The 22,030-nt window shown below is 43.3% G+C and overlaps 1 protein-coding gene across 2 annotated transcripts in view; it reads left to right on the top strand.

Moving 5' to 3' along the window:
* The first annotated feature begins 1,065 nt into the window (after positions 1–1,065).
* The window catches only part of SHPRH (SNF2 histone linker PHD RING helicase), a 141,069-nt gene continuing 120,104 nt past the window's right edge, over positions 1,066–22,030 (top strand). The window contains exons 1-3 of one of the 2 annotated variants that reach the window (XM_074948563.1): positions 1,066–1,237; positions 13,027–13,692; positions 14,128–14,257. In XM_074948563.1, the coding sequence (XP_074804664.1) occupies positions 13,057–13,692; positions 14,128–14,257 (766 nt within the window). In that variant the 5' untranslated portion in view covers positions 1,066–1,237; positions 13,027–13,056. The remainder of the gene's footprint in view (positions 1,238–13,026; positions 13,693–14,127; positions 14,258–22,030) is intronic. The other variant, XM_074948562.1, reaches the window with a different exon arrangement.

Genomic DNA, 22,030 nt, shown 5'->3' with positions numbered 1-22,030 from the left:
GGGAGTTTGCGGTGTGCCTTGCCCCCTCTCCTCTCTGAGAATGGGGGAGGATTGCACTGCACATGCCAGTCAAGGGGGCACTGTGTGTCAGCGCTGAGGTGCGCGCTGTCAGAAATTGTTCCCGGCTGGCAAGGAAGCGCTGTGTGTGTGGAATGCAGCCAGATTTCTCCCTGCTTTTTCGCAGTAGACAAACGTGGTGGGGGGAGTGGTGCTCGCCCCCACCCGCCCATGGTCCTCTGGGCCCCACTAGGGGGCTGTGACGGGGGAGCAAGAAGCACCACCAAGTGCTCCATATATCCAGGTCACTGTCCTGCTGTGCTGTGAGGTGAGCATCAGGAGCTGCTGCTTTCCTGCCCTGGCTTTACACAGCCCAGGTGGGGAAAGTGTCCTGGATGCTAGGAGCCCCGCCGCTGGTCCTTGCTCTCGCCTCACAACCCCTAGGGATGCACGGAGGAAAAGCAGCGGGGGGCGGAGAGCAGCGATGCCAGTTGCGCCATGCATCTAGGTCAGTTTCCCCACTTGAGCGCAGGAGGGGGTGCAGGGGCTAGAGGTACAGGGGTCGGAGCAAAGGGGCACAGTGTAGGAGTCGGGGGGAGGAAGGGGAGCCGGGGGAACTTAGGGACACGGAGGGGCATCTAAGAGGTCCAGGGGCACCAAAATACAAGTTCACCCAAGGAGGGCACCGTTTCCCCCAAGGGCAGCCCTGCGTGTCACACGTTTCCCCGGCACTATCCCTGTGAGGACGGGGGAATTTGCTGCGGGCATTTCAAGGCTGTTGCTGCTTCTCATCCCAGGGGCACCCCTGGGCCCGGCTGTCCGGGATCAGCCCGGCCAGCCGCGGCTGCGTCTCTTCCCTGCCCCCGGCCACTCTCCCCCCTCCCCTCTGCGGCTGCGAGGAACCCACAGGAGCTGTCGAGGCCCCGCCCACCTCTCTCCTCAGCTGATGGGCATGGCCGTTGCGCATGCGCCAGCTCTGGGCCCGCCCGCTCCTTTCCGCCGGCGCAGCCTCTGCCAGCTGGGAGGCTCCTTCCCACACCGAACGGGCGCGCCCTGGTGCTGTCGGGAGCGCGCGCGGCTGGAAGGCCGTTGTCGGCTGTGACCCCTCGTCAGCCCCCAAGCAGCGCTGCGGGGTCTCGTACGCGCGCAACTGCCCGGGAGCTGCCCCCCCACCCCCGCCCCGCCAGAGGCGCCCCGAGGGGCTGGAAGGAGCCGGCGCAGGAGCGGACTTAATCCTTAGGTAGGTTCAGGGCGGGAGCGGGGGCCTGCCAGGCTGTGGGTCCCGACCCCGCAGGGCGCCCCCTGTGTCACGGTGCAGCAGCCCCTCCCTGGGGCTCCCCCCTGCTGGGGGGGCTGGGGTACCCCGCGTGTGCTGCCCGCTGCCTGCGCCTGGCTCCCCTTTCGCCCGCCAGCGTGCCCGGTTGTGCTGTGAAAGGGCAACGTCTCTTCGACTCCCCCTGCGGCCCCTTCCCACGGGGACGTTCCGGTAGCTAGGCGAGTCCAGGCCCGAAGTGGGGCTGAGCCGGGCGCCCAAATAAACCAGTGTCTCTGGGAAGAGGCGAGCGCTCCTGATACAGCCAAGCGATGATAATTCCCCCCTTTGCTTACGTTGCCACCTCGCTTGGGTGTGCTGCGTTTGTCCGGGTTAGCCTGGCAGCTCTTCGGGACGAGGGCCCCTTGTCTCTGGGGCAATGCAAGAGTACGCGGTGCTTTAGACAAGGGTAAGCATAGCATTGCACGTAAGTGTCCCTGCCCCAAAGGGCTTGCAGTCTGAGGGGTGAATGGGTACATTGCAATACAGTAGAACCCCATTTACCCGTTGTCTGGCTCTCCGGATTAACCAAACCACCCCAGCGCCACACAGGAACAGAGCAAGGGAAATTGACGCTGTCCGTCGCGGGTGGCGGGGCTCAGGCCGACAGCCCCGAAATCCTCCACCCATTCTTCTGTTTATCTGAATTTTTGTTTATCTGATGTGGCCCCAATCCCAATTAGATCGGATAAATCGGGTTCCACTGTGTAATATTATACAGGAGAGTGAGGGCTGTGAGCTTCGCAGCTGGAATGCTTCAGAGAACAGCTGGGTTTTCAGAAGTTCTTTCAGGGCAAGGAGTGTGCTTTGTTTAGGTTTGCAAATGGATGGGTACATGTACATTTCTTTATATTAACTTTGCTCTGTATTCACGCAGTAAGTGTGTAATAAGGAAAAATAAAGATGAAAGGCTGGTGAGTGCAGTTATAATGTCAGTAATCTTGGTGCTGCCCAAATTTCATCAGCTTCTGAAATGCAGTGTTTTGGAGGTATCAAAATATCATACATTTCCTTCCACATTAATAGCTTTATTTGGAGTAGTCCACTGAGGAGAGAGTTTATTATTCAAAAGGTACTCTTAACTTCTGCTTTCATATTCTTTTGATGTTTCAAGTAGCTCCCCAGCAGTTACAGGAAAAATCGGAAAAAAGAGCTGTTAGAATGTATAACATTGGAGCATGCAATAATAATGTAAAAACATTGTGTAAGACAGTGGTTCTCAACCATTTTTCATTTGAAGACCCCTACACATTTTCAAATGGAGGTGCGGCAGACCCCTTTAGAATTCTTAGACATAGTCTGCGGACCCCCAGGTGTCCATGGGCCATAGGTTCAGAACCACTGGTCTAGGAAATCTGAGCTCTCATAAAGAATGACATAAGGCCAAAAAACAAAACAAAAACCGCACATGCCCAATACAATAAGAAATAATGTGAGATATCACAGTTTTAAAGATCATTGCAAATTCAGAAGGTATTTTAGAAATCGTTTAGCTTGGCAAAGATTACATAAAAAAACCTAAATTCCCAATCTGTCAAACACTTAGCCACATGCTTTTCTTTGCAGGATTGGGGCCTCATATTGTGGACATGATTGCATCATAGTTAAAGGGACACTTAAAATCATGTATGAAACAAACAGATTTGTTTGTAATTATGACCTGTATTCAGCTGGTTCATGCAGGGAGAACTCCATGGATTTGATTGAAGGATATTGGCCTTTGTTGTTCACATTAAGTGCAAGAATTCTAAAACTCCAGTTAGCTTGTCTTTGTTTTTTCTATTCTTAAAGCTCGCACTTTTCTCAGTATCAATACTGAGAAATCAGACAGTTTCACTTTCATATTCTTAGAGGTATAATGTTTGAAATACAAACAATATAGGTTTTAGTCTAAAAACATTTCATTAGACTCATCTTAATGATGAAAAATCATTTCTGTTGGTTGATGTGTATAGGCTTTATACAGTCTTGTTTGTATGAAATGTAAATTGTGGGTTAAATTTAAGTTGGCCGTGTCCATTTACATTGAAGAAGCATATTTAATGTCAAGTTAACAGGACACTAGATTCCAAATATATACAGGTTTCAGAGTAACAGCCGTGTTAGTCTGTATTCGCAAAAAGAAAAGGAGTACTTGTGGCACCTTAGAGACTAACCAATTTATTTGAGCATGAGCTTTCGTGAGCTACAGCTCACTTCATCGGATGCATACTGTGGAAACTGCAGAAGACATTATTATATACACAGACACCATGAAACAATACCTCCTCCCACCCCACTCTCCTGCTGGTAATAGCTTATCTAAAGTGATCATCAAGTTGGGCCATTTCCAGCACAAATCCAGGTTTTCTCACCCTCCGCCGCCCCCCCCCCCCACTCTCCTGCTGGTAATAGCCCATCCAAAGTGACCACTCTCTTCACAACGTGTATGATAATCAAGGTGGGCCATTTCCTGCACAAATCCAGGTTCTCTCACCCCCTCACCCCCCTCCAAAAACCACACACACAAACTCACTCTCCTGCTGGTAATAGCCTATCCAAAGTGACCACTCTCCTTACAACGTGCATGAAAATCAAGGTGGGCCATTTCCAGCACAAATCCAGGTTTTCTCACCCCCCCACACACAAACTCACTCTCCTGCTGGCAATAGCTCATCCAAACTGACCACTCTCCCCACAATGTGCATGACAATCAAGGTGGGCCATTTCCAGCATAAATCCAAGTTTAACCAGAACGTCGGGGGGGGGGGGGTAGGAAAAAACAAGGGGAAATAGGCTACCTTGCATAATGACTTAGCCACTCCCAGTCTCTATTTAAGCCTAAATTAATAGTTTCCAATTTGCAAATGAGTTCCAATTCAGCAGTTTCTCGCTGGAGTCTGGATTTGAAGTTTTTTTTGTTGTAAGATAGCGACCTTCATGTCTGTGATTGCGTGACCGGAGAGATTGAAGTGTTCTCCGACTGGTTTATGAATGTTATAATTCTTGACATCTGATTTGTGTCCATTTATTCTTTTACGTAGAGACTGTCCAGTTTAACCAATGTACATGGCAGAGGGGCATTGCTGGCACATGATGGCATATATCACATTGGTGGATGTGCAGGTGAACGAGCCTCTGATAGTGTGGCTGATGTTATTAGGCCTGTGATGGTGTCCCCTGAATAGATATGTGGGCACAGGTGGCAACGGGCTTTGTTGCAAGGATAGGTTCCTGGGTTAGTGTTTTTGTTGTGTGGTGTGTGGTTGCTGGTGAGTATTTGCTTCAGGTTGGGGGGCTGTCTGTAGGCAAGGACTGGCCTGTCTCCCAAGATCTGTGAGAGTGTTGGGTCATCCTTCAGGATAGGTTGTAGATCCTTAATAATGCGTGGGAGGGGTTTTAGTTGGGGGCTGAAGGTGACGGCTAGTGGCATTCTGTTGTTTTCTTTGTTAGGCCTGTCCTGTAGTAGGTGACTTCTGGGAACTCTTCTGGCTCTATCAATCTGTTTCTTCACTTCCGCAGGTGGGTATTGTAGTTGTAAGAATGCTTGATAGAGATCTTGTAGGTGTTTGTCTCTGTCTGAGGGGTTGGAGCAAATGCGGTTGTATCGCAGAGCTTGGCTGTAGACGATGGATCGTGTGGTGTGGTCAGGGTGAAAGCTGGAGGCATGTAGGTAGGAATAGCGGTCAGTAGGTTTCCGGTATAGGGTGGTGTTTATGTGACCATTGTTTATTAGCACTGTAGTGTCCAGGAAGTGGATCTCTTGTGTGGACTGGACCAGGCTGAGGTTGATGGTGGGATGGAAATTGTTGAAATCATGGTGGAATTCCTCAAGTGCTTCTTTTCAATGGGTCCAGATGATGAAGAGATCATCAATATAGCGCAAGTAGAGTAGGGGCGTTAGGGGACGAGAGCTGAGGAAGCGTTGTTCTAAATCAGCCATAAAAATGTTGGCATACTGTGGGGCCATGCGGGTACCCATAGCAGTGCCGCTGATCTGAAGGTATACATTATCCCCAAATGTAAAATAGTTATGGGTAAGGACAAAATCACAAAGTTCAGCCACCAGGTTAGCCGTGACATTATCGGGGATACTGTTCTTGATGGCTTGTAGTCCATCTTTGTGTGGAATGTTGGTGTAGAGGGCTTCTACATCCATAGTGGCCTGGATTGGAATTCATTTGCAAATTGGATACTATTAATTTAGGCTTAAATAGAGACTGGGAGTGGCTAAGTCATTATGCAAGGTAGCCTATTTCCCCTTGTTTTTTCCTACCCTCCCCCCAGACGTTCTGGTTAAATTTGGATTTATGCTGGAAATGGCCCACCTTGATTGTCATGCACATTGTGGGGAGAGTGGTCAGTTTGGATGAGCTATTGCCATCAGGAGAGTGAGTTTGTGTGTGTGTGTGTGTGTGTTTTTGGGAAGGGGGGGGTGAGAAAACCTGTATTTGTGCTGGAAATGGCCCACCTTGATTTTCATGCACGTTGTAAGGAGAGTGGTCACTTTGGATAGGCTATTACCAGCAGGAGAGTGAGTTTGTGTGTGTGTAGTTTTTGGAGGGGGGTGAGGGGGTGAGAGAACCTGGATTTGTGCAGGAAATGGCCCACCTTGATTATCATACACATTGTGAAGAGAGTGGTCACTTTGGATGGGCTATTACCAGCAGGAGAGTGAGTTTGTATGTGTGTGGGGGGGGAGGGTGAGAAATCCTGGATTTGTGCTGGAAATGGCCCAACTTGATGATCACTTTAGATAAGCTATTACCAGCAGGAGAGTGGGGTGGGAGGAGGTATTGTTTCATGGTATTGTTTCATGGTCTCTGTGTATATAAGGTCTTCTGCAGTTTCCACAGTATGCATCCGATGAAGTGAGCTGTAGCTCACGAAAGCTTATGCTCAAATAAATTGGTTAGTCTCTAAGGTGCCACAAGTACTCCTTTTCTTTTTGCAAATATATACATAATATTACATATACTATATTAGCCTAAAAATGTTTGTCATACTCTTGTTGATTTTACTTTATTTTAATGTATGGGCGAGAGTCTATAGTCAGACAGAAGATGAGGTTGCTGAACAGGAGCCTTGGAAATACACCCTTCAACCAACCCCAATAATCAAGGTTCAGATTTTCTAACCCTGCATTTACAATAGTGTGTGTACATTTGCATGTTGTCTTATTTAATTAGCCACGTTCACATACCTCTTTTTTCATATATACATTGGTCATTTGCTTGCCTAAAGTACATGTGCAAAAGTGTGCATGCAATTGTGTGTCTAATTTGAAATCCAGTCATTGTTTCCTCAACTGTTGGAGCTCAGGTGTTCTTGGATTTATGTTAAAGAGGATGACAACTTCTATTTTTCTGAGTACCTAATGCTAACCATTTTGTGGCGTATCAAAGCATTACTCGGAAGAGGCTGCTATCATCCACCCTTCAGCTGGGGATGAATGCAACAAGGGCAGCTGCCTATTAGCAAGCATGGGGAAATTGTTGGCTTTATAGAGAAAGGTATGTGAGGTCTTAGAATGATGATTAAATTTGATCCTGAGACCATGTACAATGGGAGAGTCCAATTCATGTGCCAGTGATTTTAAAAGGATACTACTGATATCTGTTTATATTAGGGCTATCAGTTAATCACAGTTAACTCACACGATTTAACTCAAAGAAATTAATTGCAATTAAAAAAATTAATTGCGATCAATCGTGGTTTTAATCACACTGTTAAACAATAGAATACCAATTGAAATGTATTAAATATTTTGGATGTTTTTCTGCATTTTCAAATATATTGATTTCTATTGCAGCACAGAATACCAAGTGTACAGTGCTCACTTTATATTATTAATTTTTTATTACAAATATATGCACTTTAAAAATGATAAACAAAAGAAATAGTATTTTTAGTTCACCTCATACAAGTACTGTAGTGCAATCTCTTTATCATGAAAGTGCAACTTACAAATGTAGATTATTTTTGTTATATAACTGCACTCAAAAAGAAAACAATTTAAAACTTCAGAGCCTACAAGTCCACTCAGTTCTACTTCTTATTCATCCAATCGCTAAGGGAAACAAGTTTGTTTACATTTACGGGAGATAATGCTGCCGGCTTTTTATTTACAATTTCACCTGAAAGTGAGAACAGGCACTTTTAGAGCCAGCATTGCAAGGTATTTATGTGCCAGGTATGCTAAACATTCATATGCCCCTTCATGCTTCGGCCGCCATTCCAGTGGAGATGCTTCTATGCTGATGACACTCGTTAAAAAAATAATGCGTTAATTAACTTTTGACTGAATGCCTTGAGGGAGAATAGTATGTTTCTTGCTCTATTTTACCCACATTCTGCCATTATTTCATCTTATAACAGTCTTGGATGATGGCCCAGCACATGTTGTTTGTTTTAAGAACACTTTCACTACAGATCTGACAAAACGCAAAGACGATACCAATGTGAGATTTCTAAGGATAGCTACAGCGCTCAACCCAAGGTTTAAGAAACTGAAGTGCCTTCCAAAATCTGAGAGGGACGAGGTGTGGAGCATGCTTTCAGAAGTCTTAAAAGAGCAACACTCCATTGCGGAAACTACAGCACCTGAACCATCAAAAAGGAAAATCAACCTTCTGCTGGTGGCATCTGACTCAGATGATGAACGTGAACATGCGTTGGTCTGTACTGCTTTGGATCGTTATTGAGCAGAACCCATCGTCAGAATGGATGCATGTCCTCTAGCATGGTGGTTGAAGATGAAGGGACATATGAATCTTTAGCGCATCTGGCACCTAAATATCTTGCAACGCCGGCTACAACAGTGCCATGCGAACGTCAGTTCTCACTTTCAGATGACATTGTAAACAAGAAGCAGGCAGCATTATCTACTGCAAATGTACACAAACTTGTTTGTCTGAGCGATTGGCCGAACAAGAAGTAGGACTGAGTGCACTTATAGGCTCTAAAGTTTTACTTTGTTTTATTTTTGAATGCAGTTATTTTTTGTACATAATTCTATATTTGTAAGTTCAACTTTCTTGATAAAGAGATTGCAGCACAGTACTTGTATTAGGTGACTTGAAAAATACCATTTCTTTGGTTTTTTTACAGCACAAATATTTGTAATCAAAAATAAATATAAAGTGAGCATTGTACACTTTGTATTCTGTGTTGTAATAGAAATGAATATATTTGAAAATGTAGAAAACATCAAAACCTATTTAAATAAATGGTATTCTATTATTGTTTAACAGTGCAATTAATTTTTTTAATTGCTTGACAGCCCTAGTTTATATTTTTAGAAAATATTTGTGGATCACAGGTCCCAAAGAATTGTTTTGAAGATATGGGACAGTGTTGAAAGGAATGTGGAGCATTTGTCAGAACTGCTGGTTTTATAGGAAAAACAAATACAAAACAGAAAACAGTAAAACATTTAAGTGTATGAAACTTGTTTTCAATGTTTGTTTATAATCTTGAAAAGTGAGGATAAGACTAAATCTACTTTGTGTGCATCCTGTGGAACATTACATTAAGTAAAGTGGAATATAAATAATGAGATATTCACTAATATATCTGCGTATCAGTCAGTTTAATGAAAAGGCAGTCACATCTTGCTATTGTTCCATGCCTCGAACTGCTACGGAAGTCAAGAGTTTTTTAGGATCATGCACTGTTGCCAAGTCCCCCACAAAGAGCCTACCCAAGCTCCCAGTGAAGTTAAGACTCCCATTGATTTTAATAGAAGTTGGATTAGAGAACATACTGTAAATCAAAAATTCTTTCTGAAAATCTTCAGGTGGGGGTCTTTTCCAGCATTACCAATTCATTTAGAGAGGCATACTACCCTTCATAGAAATGTAAGACTGGAAGGGACCTAGTTAAGTTATCAAGTCAAGTCTCCTGCACTGTTGCAGGATTACATATTCTCTAGACCATTCTTGACAGGTGTTTTTCTAACCTGTTCTTAAAAACCTCCAGTGATGGAGATTTCACAGCCTCCCTTAGTAATTTGTTCCAGAGCTTAACTACCCTTACAGTTAGGAAGTTTTTCCTTCTGTCTAACCTAAATCTCTCTTGCTGCAATTTTAAGTCCATTTCTTCTTGGCCTGTTCGTGATGGTTAAGGAGAACAATTTATCACCCGTCTCTTTATAACAACCTTTTACGTACTTGAAGACTGTTATCATGTCCCCGCTCAGTCTTCTCTTCTCCAGACTAAACAAACCCAATTTTTTCAGTCTTTCCTCATAGGTCATGTTTTAATTATTTCATCTAGTTTCCAAAATTCGTTATGATTTCTTTGCAAGTATGCTTGCATATCCTTCCCTGGGGACTGCACCTTGATGTGGTGAATGCCTGTGACCTAAGTTCCCTGTAAGCTGCGCAGCAGCCTATTTAGCGCTGCACAGGTGCTCAGGGAAACCACCTGGGGACCTGTCGGGGGAGGGGCACCCCAACCTAGCCAGGCCTCCAACCTGCTACGGCCGGGATGGCCCCTTAGCCCCAACTATGCCATGGCCTGGACCTGCTGTGGCCGGGGTGCCTCAACTCTAAATCTGGGCGGCTCCAGCCCCGAACCCGGGCGACCCCGGCCTGGACCTGCTAGGGCCGGGGGAGGGACGCCTATCCTGCGGCCCCAGCCCCGGAGCTGCCACAGTGGGGAGGGGCGCCTCTGTCCCCCAGCTGAGGTGCTGCTGCTGGGGGAGAGAGCTGGGGGGAGCCCCTCAGCTGGAACCTTCACATTCCTGCATTCCAACCCTCTGCTCCAGTCCTGAGTCCCCTCCCATACTCCGAACCTCTTGGACCCACCCCCACCACATGAATTTTGTTATGTGCACCGATACGACATCACCTCCCTATTGGTGCGCATAACAAAATTCATTCCTCACATGGGTGGGGAAAAATTAAGAGGGAACACTGCCTGTGATCTTGAGAGCTGTGCCATCAGGATTAACTCTTCTGGCAGAGCTACTGAAGTTGGACAGGTCAGAGGATCGGGACCAGACAAAAAGCAGTCCATTGGTCCTCCAGTTTGGGGGTTGAGTGATAGACCAATAATCTATTCTCGTAAAAAAGAAGAAAAAAATTTAGGAACAGAACAAGGTAGCCATTGTGGTCAGGGACAGCAGAGCCATGGTTGTGCCTTAGGCAAATCTGATGGTATGAGAAGGGTTAAGATGTAGTTGCACATAGTATTCTCATAGAATCATAGGACTGGAAGGGACTTCGAGAGGTCATCTAGTCCAGTCCCCTGCACTCAAGGCAGGACTAAGTATTATCTAGACCGTCCCTGACGGGTGTTTGTCCAACATGATCTTAAAAATCCCCGATGATGGAGATTCCACAACCTCCATAGGCAATTAATTCCAGTACTTAACCACTCTGACAGGAAGTTTTTCCTAATGTCCAACCTAAACCGCCCTTGCTGCAATTTAAGCTCATTGCTTCTTGTCCTATCCTCAGAAGTTAAGAAGAAAAAAATTTTCTCCCTCCTTGTAACAACCTTTTATGTACTTGAAAACTGTTACCAGTTTTCTCTCTTCCTCCATTGTGAGATGTCCAGTTGAAGAGCAATACCATGTAATTATAACTTGAAAAGAGGTACTGCTTTGTGAAAGATAAATTGTCTCCTTTTGTTACCCTCGAGTGCTTGTTTTTTCACTTGCTCCTTTCATACAATTCAATTATGAAAAAGTTGGATGTCCAGACTCTAAATGGCAGTACGTTTTTGCAGTTCCTTGTGCTGCTGTTGTGGATGTTGAATGATCAGGAGCTGCAATGAGAATCTGTTTAACAGAGGAACATAAAATGTGGGCCATGTGATCAGAGGGAGCAGGTCTACAAATAGCTTGCTGCTAGCTTCCGTTAGGGAAAATAGTTTCTGTAGAGTTTGATTATTTAATTAAGACAAAAATTTGGGAAATTGTACATCAGGCCTGTGAGTCTGTGTTTAAATTCAAGAAGAGAAAGGTCTTCAAGAATTTCTAGAAATTTTCTGTCTTATTCCAGAGCTAACCCCTCCTTAGCCTTGGGACCTGTGACTATATATAATGAGTAGTTTAGCATATCTGCTTCTTTGCTATTGTATTTCAGTAACAATTTTGATACAGGAGGTATAGGTCTGTTTTGGCCCATCATTCCTGGCAAATGAAATTGAAATTATACAAGGTCATTATTTTGAACCTTTTTCTGAGCTAATCTGAGTCTCTGTAATTCTTTTTTTTGAAAATCCAATATTTTGACAACTACCTTTTTGAATATATAGTTATTAACTTCTGAGAACTGATTGCATTTATTGTGACCATTGATCCTTAATGTTCCCCATGTTCCATGTGCTGTATTTACCATATGTGTGTTATTGACCAATAGGATTATGTGTAAAATAACCTCTGTGCTTCAAAGTCTAGATTCAGCAAAGCACATGTATATCTTTTAAGCACCTGGGTAGTTCCAATGACTTCAGTGGAACTACAGGTGTTCTTAAAGCTATGCATATGCCTAAATTCTTTGCTGAATCTGGGCCTAGTTGCAACAACAAACTGCTAAGGACTGCTGTGCAAGCTCCTTCAAGAGAAGAATATTCCCAGGCCTTGAAAAAAATGCATCAATCACTTATTAACTGGGGAGGGAGATTGGGGTGTCGCGCTAAAGCTGCTAGCCAGTAGTAGGTATTAAGACTCAGATGGACATCACCAGAGATGTACCTGGACAACAGCCTACTGAGAAGCTCAGGCTCCAATCCATCTTTTATATCCTGTCATCCTCCAGCTAATATGTGCTGGATACATTTGAAACTCCATTCCACTCTGGGTGCTTGAAGATATAAGAAATGTTTTCTCTTCTCCTTCTCTGGAACCCACAGGCTGTTGTAAGTGGATTGGCGTCTGCTTTCCAGGGATAATTCCAGCACTTTCCTGTGCTGCTGCTCATAGTTTTCTTCAGCAGCAGCAGTGTGAAATTAATATGATCCCTGACATTTTCACAGCTGTCCATAGGATTCTGAATAATGGCAGTGAAACTGGTCAGTCGTCTTAATTTCAATCTGTTGCTGCTTGGCAAAACTAGACACAACAGCAGCAGACTCATTGAACTGTTAGTCTTCAGATTCCAGGTGACAGCACTGCATAGGTTTACAATCAGTTTGCATTTGGAAAATTGTCTTTGCAATCACAAAGAGTATAAAAAAAATTCCGAGTTCTTCAATTGTACTGAAATTGTTGATTATGTAGGCTCTAGGGAAAGTTTCCCGCTTACCACAGGAGAATGGATTTTTCAAGCCTTTTGTGTACTCTTCTTCTTTCACTTTGCAGTTTTCATGGTCTTACTTAATGATTAATTATAACTTCCAAGAAACATTTTGTTCAAGAGGAAAAAGTACTCCTGGTGTTAACTTCATTTGAAAAATAAATGGTGTTGACTAAAAAGATTTGGATGATGATTGAACTAGGCAGAAGAAACGAATGAGTTCCTTTCTCTGATTAAAATAAGCAATTGATCTCTTAAAACCACCACAAGACATCTTTTTACATGGCTTTGTTTGTGTGACTTCTTGGGGCAGGAACAAAGGGATGTTTTATAAAACTGAATAGACACTTTGAGCCATCTGCAGAACCCCTAGTGAGCAGAGTTGCAACTAATGTGACTTCTGCAAACTCTTCAGCTGTAGCACAGTAAAAGATCTATCTGGATATCTAATTAGTGTTATCTACTATTGACTAATATTAATCCATTTTACAGAGATTTGGATGCTGCCAGCAAAACAGCAAGATGAGTAGTCGTCGAAAGTGTGCGCCTCCACTGAGGATGGATGAGGAGAAAAAGAAGCAACTCTGTTGGAATATGCATGAAGACCGAAGGAATGAGGTGATAATATTGGATGATAACATTGATGAAGACCACCCTGTTCCAGGTCCAAGCACCTCTTCTGTATCCTTTGTTATAGATGATGATAGCATTGATGAAGGACTGTCTTACAAAGAAAACGGAGGGTCAAAGTCAGTGGGTTTCTCAACAGATGAAGGAGAAGACTCTTGCTCCATCTTGACCTCTATATCTGTACAGCTAAATATTGTAGTCTCGCCTTACCATTCAGACAATTCCTGGAAAGCTTTACTTGGAGAATTTGTTCTTCAGCTTCTTCTTGAGAAAATTCTTATTGAGAAGATCCATAAAAGGAGTTTTACTTTGATGAGAGCAGATTCTGGTGATCAGCTGCAAATTTGTGTTCATGCAAGAAGTGGAGAAGAGGGAGGTGATGAAGAAGAAGAAAGCCTAGGTGATTATGAAGAGGGCATATTGGTGGAATCATCCCTCAGTAGTGAAACATTAGAAGACTTGAGGTGGTTGCAAAAGAAGAAGGTAATTGGACTTTATCAAAGACCCAGAGAAGATCAAGCTTTAAAGGTATTTGCTCATGCAGTTTATTTTAAGAGGGATTTTAAAATAAAAATAGCTCATTTTGTGTTTGGTACCATAAAATAGAAAGTTAGGTGAACATTTGACAAGCCCAGGTCCCACCACACACTTTTATAATACAGTGCAAAGTGTACTCTTCAGCCGTTATCTGCATACATGTTTTCAATGTTTTGGGAATAATTGCCTTTAATCATTACATATTAAGGTCACTTAAAATGAATTTAGAAACCATCTGAGTTCCTAAGTGTTCCATACTAAAATCTTGTATGGGGTTAAGAGATTAACTCTATCCATAGCCACCAGTCTTCAAAATTTGCCAAATGTGGCTTCCTAACTTGTAAGCATTGTTCTAGTTTGGTTTTTGTCCTCTAAATCTATTTTAATTCCTTAGTCATTTTAATTTCTTGCAAATATGTTTCACAGGTTGGGATTTACCTTCTGGAAGCTGGTTTAAGCAAATCAGAGTTTCTCAGTGATGGAGGTGGGAGAATAAAAAAGGCCAACCAGCTGATTCAGAAACTAATGGAAAAGTACTACAACTTTATAATTCCAGGTAACATAATCTGTCCATCATGCAGTTGAAAGTTACTGCAGAACTGTTTTACTATTAAAGTTTTTCTTAAGTTCAATGATATTTTTAAGGAAAAGGCAAGAAGTATACAGCATTTTTGTCTGTCATGACAACTGTCTTAGTCAGGAAATATATAGTCTTCACCACCATAAATATCTTACCCCCCTCATGGACAGTAATTTATCTTCATAACACCCTTCTGAAATAGGGAAGGTGGTATAGCATTTTCATTTTACCAATGGGAAACTGAGGCAAAGAGGTTTTGGTCCCAATCCAATGCATTGCAGTCAATGAAAAGACTCAATAAAATTATGTGGGTGCTAGGTTTGTCTGTGATCACACACAAAGGCTCTAGCAGAACCAGGAACTGATCCAGATATCCTTTCAGAGTGGCAGCTGTGTTAGTCTGTATCCGCGAAAAGAAAAGGAGTACTTGTGGCACCTTAGAGACTAACATTTATTTGAGCATAAGCTTTCGTCCTTTGTTCCTAGTCTAGTGCCTTGACCACACCTCTCTTCTCTCCTAACCACCAATGGATTTTGGTTACCAGAGACAAAATAATCTAGAGAAATGTGTGAATAGGGGACTTGTATAGGGGAAAGACAAAGATGTTCTGCGTGTGGGATAAAACACTAGTTCTAAATCTGGTATGGAAGATTACTGGTAGATTTCTATCAGAAAGGTTGCTGCTCTGGACAAAGTAATCACCCTCTTACTTTTAGGACTAATGTTCACAACATTTAACTAAAATCCTACAACTCAATAAAAACTGGAATGTGATGATTTGGAAATCAGGTAATTTTCACAGTGTCTTTTTGAATGTGCATTTTTGTGGGTTTGGACTTATTGTGTATCACGCTACAGCTCTTGAAGTTTAAAGTTTAAGTATTAAAGATTAAACTTCCCATTTTTTCCTTAAAGATCCTGCACAGGTACATCTTTATCTACAATTCAGTTTATTTTTTTAATCACGTTTCCATTACCCCCTTGGTATCTAGGTGCTGAATTAAAGCACAAGTTCAGAGCACCAAAAGTTTTCTGTGTCCATTTGCCTGGAATACCAGAATATATTAAATTATATTTTAAGGAACTTGATTTTTTTTATAGATGGTGTTCCAGGGGAGTTTTATTTAAAAAGTTTTTTTTTTCCTTTGGCTCTGCTGCAAATGCTATGTTCGTTGTTGCCTTTCTGCTGCATTCCCTGCTGTATCTATGGTTGGAACACCTTTCCAGTCCAAGTGTCCAGCCAGGCCTACGCTCTCTCCTATAGGATTGCTTCTGTGGGGAGGCCCACAGAAACTAAAGTAAGACACATGCCTTCTCCCACCCTGCATTTTATGAGAGGAAGACTTAACTTTGATTTTTTTTTTTTTAACAACTTCCCCTGGGGGGTTTCAGTGCATTTTTTCTCATTCATGTATTTTAATTGATTTTGAGATCTTGAGGGGTAGGGATTGTTTGTGTCTTTCATAATGGCAAGACAGAATCTGTGCGTAATAAAATAAACAAAACCCCCAGCTCCAGTTATTTAGCAAAACTCACTGAAATCTACCAACTTAAATACTAAGGCAAAATATGTCATTTATAAACCTTTGTGGTGGTCCTAAACAGAGATTGTAGAATTAACTGGGTCCTTCCTGATAACTTACTTGTAGAGATCTTTATTTTGTCTACTTTAACAGCTATCCTTTATAATAGGCTATTCCTGTGTCTGCTATAATGCAAATACTTCAAACTACTACTTTTTGCTTTAGTAGACTCACAGCTCTAGGCTATCCATAAATTGAGCTAGCCTTCTTCAAGGGATGAAAAATAGTTGGTCTGTGCTATAAAATCCAATGAGAATAAAGAATGTAAATGTAAATGCAATGTGCTGTTCATATATTTATTCTGTTTAAGGGTCAGCACTCTGGGGTTTGTTCTTTCATCAATACATGGGCACATATGTGACATAACTTTTCAGAAATTAAATGACATCTGGATACATTGTGTCCCCAGGCTTCTCAGGAAGAATAAGCCCTTTAGTTTTTGCAGGGTATGGTCTGCTTTCGTAACCAAATACGAACATAAATACATTTCCCATTAATCTAGACAAAAGGGGGAGATAGGCTTTATTATTTTTGAGAAGTGATACCAAATTGTAAATGTACACATTTTAATATTCAACCTTAAGAAAAGTTCCTCTGAAAACTGTCCAGTAAGTGACACTGTTTTAGAACCTGAGAGAAACTCCACTGTGGTGGGTAAAATGGCTAAAATACTGAAAGCCACAACCTCCAATGTCTGACAGAAGATTAATTTGAAACATAGGGTCTATAGAGAAATAGAACATTTAGCATCCCAGTCTGTCTGAGAATTAAAGGTATTGAGATGTAATGTGTTACACATGTTTGTTGAATCACATTTTAAAATGGTATAATGGGTAATATTGAATATTCATTGTGCTTTTAATGAATAGTGTGGAGGAAAGCTTTAACAAAGCTTTTAAAATGATCTATTTATACAGTAAATACAGCTATTTTTCCCTCACTAAAATGTTTGAAAATATGAGTAGCTGTGTGATTACATTATTGAAGAGCACAAATAAGAAATGTGTGGACAGTATATATCCAATTGTACTAAATAAGTTTTTATGTAAAACAATAATCTGTTTTTCATCACGTACTAGTCTCATGTTAATAAAATCCCAGATGGTTTCAACAATTTACATGTAAGTCAAAAGTGCCCTGAGCTGAGTATCTGACAATAAGGGTATGTCCACATTGCTGCAAAAGACCTGCAGCTGCCCTTGGTCAGCTAACTCAGGCCTGTGAGGCTTGGGCTGTGGTGCTATAAAATGGTAGTACAGACACTGGGACTCGGACCAATGTCTATGCTGCAATTTTATGGCCCCGCTAGCCCAAGTTAGCTAACATGGGCCAGCCGCGACTGTGCTGTGAGTCTTCTGTTGCAGTATAGAGTGTACCATAAGAGCTCCATAAATCCTTGTCTCTTTTATATGTTGAACTTTAGCAACCAATGGGCTAATTTATCATTAGCACTGACAACTTGTAGTTTTGCTAATCCACATGCTAACTTTGCCACGTCTACTACATGTCAAAATTTCACTTTCAGAAAGAAACCTAGTCTTTCGTCTCTCCAGGTCCCCTTATTTCTTTCCATTCACATGATGCTGAAGCCATCTCTGCTGCCTTAGATATATATTTTTTTAAATATCACTTTCTTACTCACAGAATTAATATAGAATTTGTGCTTACCAGATGAGAGCATCAGTACATCACAGCTGATAACCTCTCTCCAGTGGTGGCTGATCATGGTATAGAAGAAGGCAAAACTACTCTGCCCCTAATGTTAATTATGTGGCCCCACTGTTTGCACCTGTGCTTTATAAAATACATAGTTGGGCAGCCCCAGGAAGTTTATAATATAAGGCCCTGATCCTGTAATAATTTCTGTATGAGAAGACCCTTACACCCATGAGGAGGCCAGTTGACTTTGTCATTGTAGTATTGGGGCCTAAATTGTTTGTCTAGAATACAAAGTATCAGAAAAACAAACATAAAAAAAGGGGTGAAGGCAGGAACAAAAATAATACCCCAAACAATTTGTGTACTGTGGTGTTGTAAAACAGTATGCATAAGAAATCTTTTGACTCCAGTATTGATCACTGTGGGCCAGATCCACAAAGGGACTTTGGTGCTGAAGCATTCAGTGTTGCAGGACCTAACTTTTAGGTGCCTATAAAATCACTAGAATGACACTAATCCACAAGATTGAGTTAGGCAGCTAGGCTCCTATACAGTGAATGAGGGAGACAGATGCTTTAGAATGTGATCCACAAAAGCTAGAATGCTAGGCAGAGGACTGCTTAAGCTAGCCAGTGGGAGATCTTGGGAGAGGTGTGACCTAAGCTCCTCCTCACTTTGAGATAGCAATCCTAGACTTAGGTGCCTATCTGTGCTAGCAATCCACTAATGAGATCCTGTGTCTTGGAGTCAGGCAGTGTAAGCACCTATGTAGTTTCTTGGCAGAATGAATTAGGAAGCTGCCTCATGTCACACAAAATGGCCAGAGGAGGAGGTGCCTACCTTACAACTTTTAGCCCAGTGATTAGAGCACTCGCCAAGAATATGGGAGACCCAGGTTCATTTCCCCTTGCTTCTCTGCCAGAGGATTTGAACACGGGTTTCCCACGTCTCAGGGGAGTGCTCTAATCACACAGCTAAGGGATATTCTGATGTGGGGGAGGGCATCTCTATCATGGTCTCTTATTGAAGTTGTTTCACTATGGATAAATAATAGAAGAGTGATTGGAGTCTTTCACCTCACATGTTCTGAACCACTGGACTATAGAGTTATTTTCTGTCTGGCCCAAAGACTGTTCCACTGTGTGGTGGATAAATACTTAAATTGTCATTGGGCGAAAATGACACTCTAATCCAGCGGTTCTCAGCCTGCGGGCTGTATGTGGTCCAGTTAGCACACAGTTGCGGCCCAGCTCAGGTGTGTGCTAAAGGCTGCGGGCTCCCAGCTGCCCTGCCACACGGCAGGCTCCGGGCTCTTGTCTGCCTTGCCTTGCAGCCACCTGCCCGCCCCCCCGGCCACGTCTGGGTCTGGAGAGCCGGCTGCCGCCTGGCCCCCAACCAGGCCAGGCTCAGGAGCCGGCTGCCGCCCCACCCTGCACAGTGGGGGTCGGGGTCCCTGCCTCCCGCCCCACACCCAGCTCTCTGCTTCTGGCCCCACTCTGTGGAGCGATCTCTGGGCGGAGGGCTCTGAGCATGGGGGGCGTTTCAGTGTGGGGCACTGTGATTCTAAACCTGTGGCCCAGATAACACTTTGTGGGCTGCATATGCGGCCCCGAATGATAAATAGGTTGAGAACTACTGCTCTAATCCAATGCTTAGGGTTGCAGAAGATTCTTGGTCTGGACCTCCTGCTCAAATCATTTTTTCTTTATTTATCCACAGTAGAACAGCTTCAACAGGAGAGATTGTGGGAGGCATCCTGCTGCAATAAAAATATCCCATAGCTCATAGGTAAGAGCATTCTCCTGAGAGGTGTGAGAACCTTTATGAGAAGGCAGACCCTGCCTGGAGCACCCTCCTGTGATATGCTGCAGCACAGCAGGTGCACCTATCTCAGTTTCCCCTCTCAGGCAACCCAGATGACTTCACTTCAGACTCTCTGTTTAAACAATACCCCTCGTGAAGAACAGTTCATTACCAAATATAGTGCAACTAGTCTTTAACAAAAGTTCTAAAGCCTAGTTCATGTCATCCTCAGTGTATATAGTCCTTAAAACTGTACTCTTTGTCGTGGGAACCCCCACAGCCTCTCTGCTGGGAGATCACTGTCTCCCTGGTATGGTGTCTTCTGCCATGCTTAGGCTCCCTATCCATCCTCTTCCAACTCTCTGCCAGGACAGCCACCCTTATCCTTCTAGCTAGAGTGCAATCCCACTTTTCCCAGTGAGAACCCCCACAGCCTTTCTGTTAGGAGTGTCCTTGTCAGGGGAGCATCCCTCAGTCTCCCTGGCCCTCTCACTGTTCCTCTGGGGTCCAGCTCTCCAGCCTTGGAGATGTCAGCGGGTAAGTTCCTCTGCTGCCGCCCCTGCCTTCAGCCACCTCCGGCCCTTGCTCAAGCTCTCAGCCAGCAGGCATCTGCCTCTACTGCTCTTTCTGCTTTCATCCCTCTCTGGCCCCAAGACTCTGACTTGGGGACACCAGCTTGCAAACCCCTCTTTCTGCTCTCCTGCCTACAGCGCTCTCCCAAAAATACTATCTCCTAGCCAATTCCTTCCTCTTCACAGGGAGGGCCTGCAGAGTACTTTCTGCTCTCTGCATCTTTCCTCAAAAACCTCCTCCATTTTCCTGACTGATTCTCACTCATTTGGTCTCTCCCTGGCCTTTTATAGCCCCCAGGTGGTGCCCTGCCCTCTTAGATGCTCCCAGTTTGGCCAATTATTCCGACACAGGGATGCTGGAACTGCCTCATTTACAGGGGCTAACCACCCTGTGACATCCCTATTCAAATCTTTTCACCTTCTCTGGCAGAAAGAGGGGAATTGAACCAAGGTCTCCCATATCCCAGGCGAGTGGTCTGACCACTGGGTTAGAACTTATAATATTGGTGGCACCACCACCATCTCCTCTGGTGGCCAGATTTTGAATGGAAGCCAATCCAATAGGTGGCCTCTGAGCAGGCCTATCTGATCAGTCCCCACATGTAACTTGGGCAGTTGATTGCCTATCTTCCCTAGGTTCATGAATCACTTTGGGGCTTAGGCAGGAGATAGGCATCTGCACACCTAGAGTGAGGTGGCAGAGTGCATGTCCAGAGGCAGAAACTTAGGTGCTGAGCGAACTTGTACTCTGAAAACTTAGGTGCTGAGTGAGTTTAGGCACTTGTAGGGTTTGGTGGGAGTTTTGTGAAGTCTAAAACTGGACTTAGGTGCCTAAGTCTGGGGTTTAGGTGCCTACGTACCTTTGTGGAGCAGGGCCTTTATCCTCTAAAATGTGAGATTTGATCACCCTTATTTTAGCATGGAAATGTTGATGGTCATAAAATTATCTTCCAGACCTTTCTTAATTCCTAGCATAGTATTTTATTCTATGATTATATGTTGCATGAAGAAAGCAAATTTTCCCCATTATCTGTCGTTGCTCATCTCTTTCGAAAGTTTATATTTTATTTTGTTAAGAGTTTAAATATGTTTTAATTCCACATTTGGAACAACCACCAATATTATGGAAGCACTCTTTGCTTTCTGTTGGAAACATTTTTGGTTGTCAACTTGCACTCATTCCAAAAATAGGTTAAAGGGTAATTACTTAATTATTCCTCTCCTTGAAGTTCAGGGAGGATGCTGTGAAGAGAGGCATCATGTTAATGAGAAGATAATACTTAAATGAAATGCAGAAAAAGAGCTTCTCTTCCCTTTCCTATACCAAGTGAAAATTGTGATTTTAAAAAAACACAGACATTTAACTCACCTGAAAGAAAGGACAAATGGCAACTCAGATCTTATATTGAGACCTGATTCTATGGTGTTTAGTGTTTCATGTGTCTTGCTTTCGGTGAACTGGTGAAAAATTTAATCACGATACATGCTATGCAAAGGGAGATAAACTTAATTTAGTTGTGCGTGTTTCACAGAATATAGAATCATGGAACCATAAGGTTAGAAGGGAATGCAAGGGTCATCTAGTCTAACTCCCTGTCAAAATGCAGGATTTGTTATGTCTAAACCATTCAAGACAGATGACTATCCAGTCTGTTTTTGAAAACTTCCAGTGAAGGAGCTTCCACGACTTCCCTAGGCAGTTTGTTCCAATGTCTTACTGTTCTTACAGTTAAGAAGTTTTTCCTGAGATTTAATCTAAATCTGCTATACTGTAGTTTGAACTCATTGCCTCTTGTCCTGCCCTGTCCTCTGTGGCAAGAGAAAACAATTTTTCTCAGTCTTTTTTTATGGCAGCCTTTCAAGTATTTGAAGACCACGATCATCTTTCCCCCCGTTAATCTCCTCTTTTTCCAAACTGAACATAACCAGTTCCTTCAGCCGTTGCTCATATGGCTTGCATTCCATTCCTTTGATCATCTTTGTCATTCACCTCTGGATCCTTTCCAGTTTCTCTGCATCCTTCCTATGCAGCGGTGACCAAAATTGGACATAATACTCCAGCTGAGGCCTAACTAGCACAGAGTAGAGCGGTATTATAACTTCCTGTGACTTGCATGCTATGCCTCTGTTA

This window comes from Natator depressus, chromosome 3 (genome assembly GCF_965152275.1).
Source record: "Natator depressus isolate rNatDep1 chromosome 3, rNatDep2.hap1, whole genome shotgun sequence".
In the NCBI taxonomy this organism is placed as follows: Eukaryota; Metazoa; Chordata; order Testudines; family Cheloniidae; genus Natator; species Natator depressus.
Note: the sequence above shows the minus strand (reverse complement) of the source record. Positions and strands in the feature narration are given on the sequence as shown.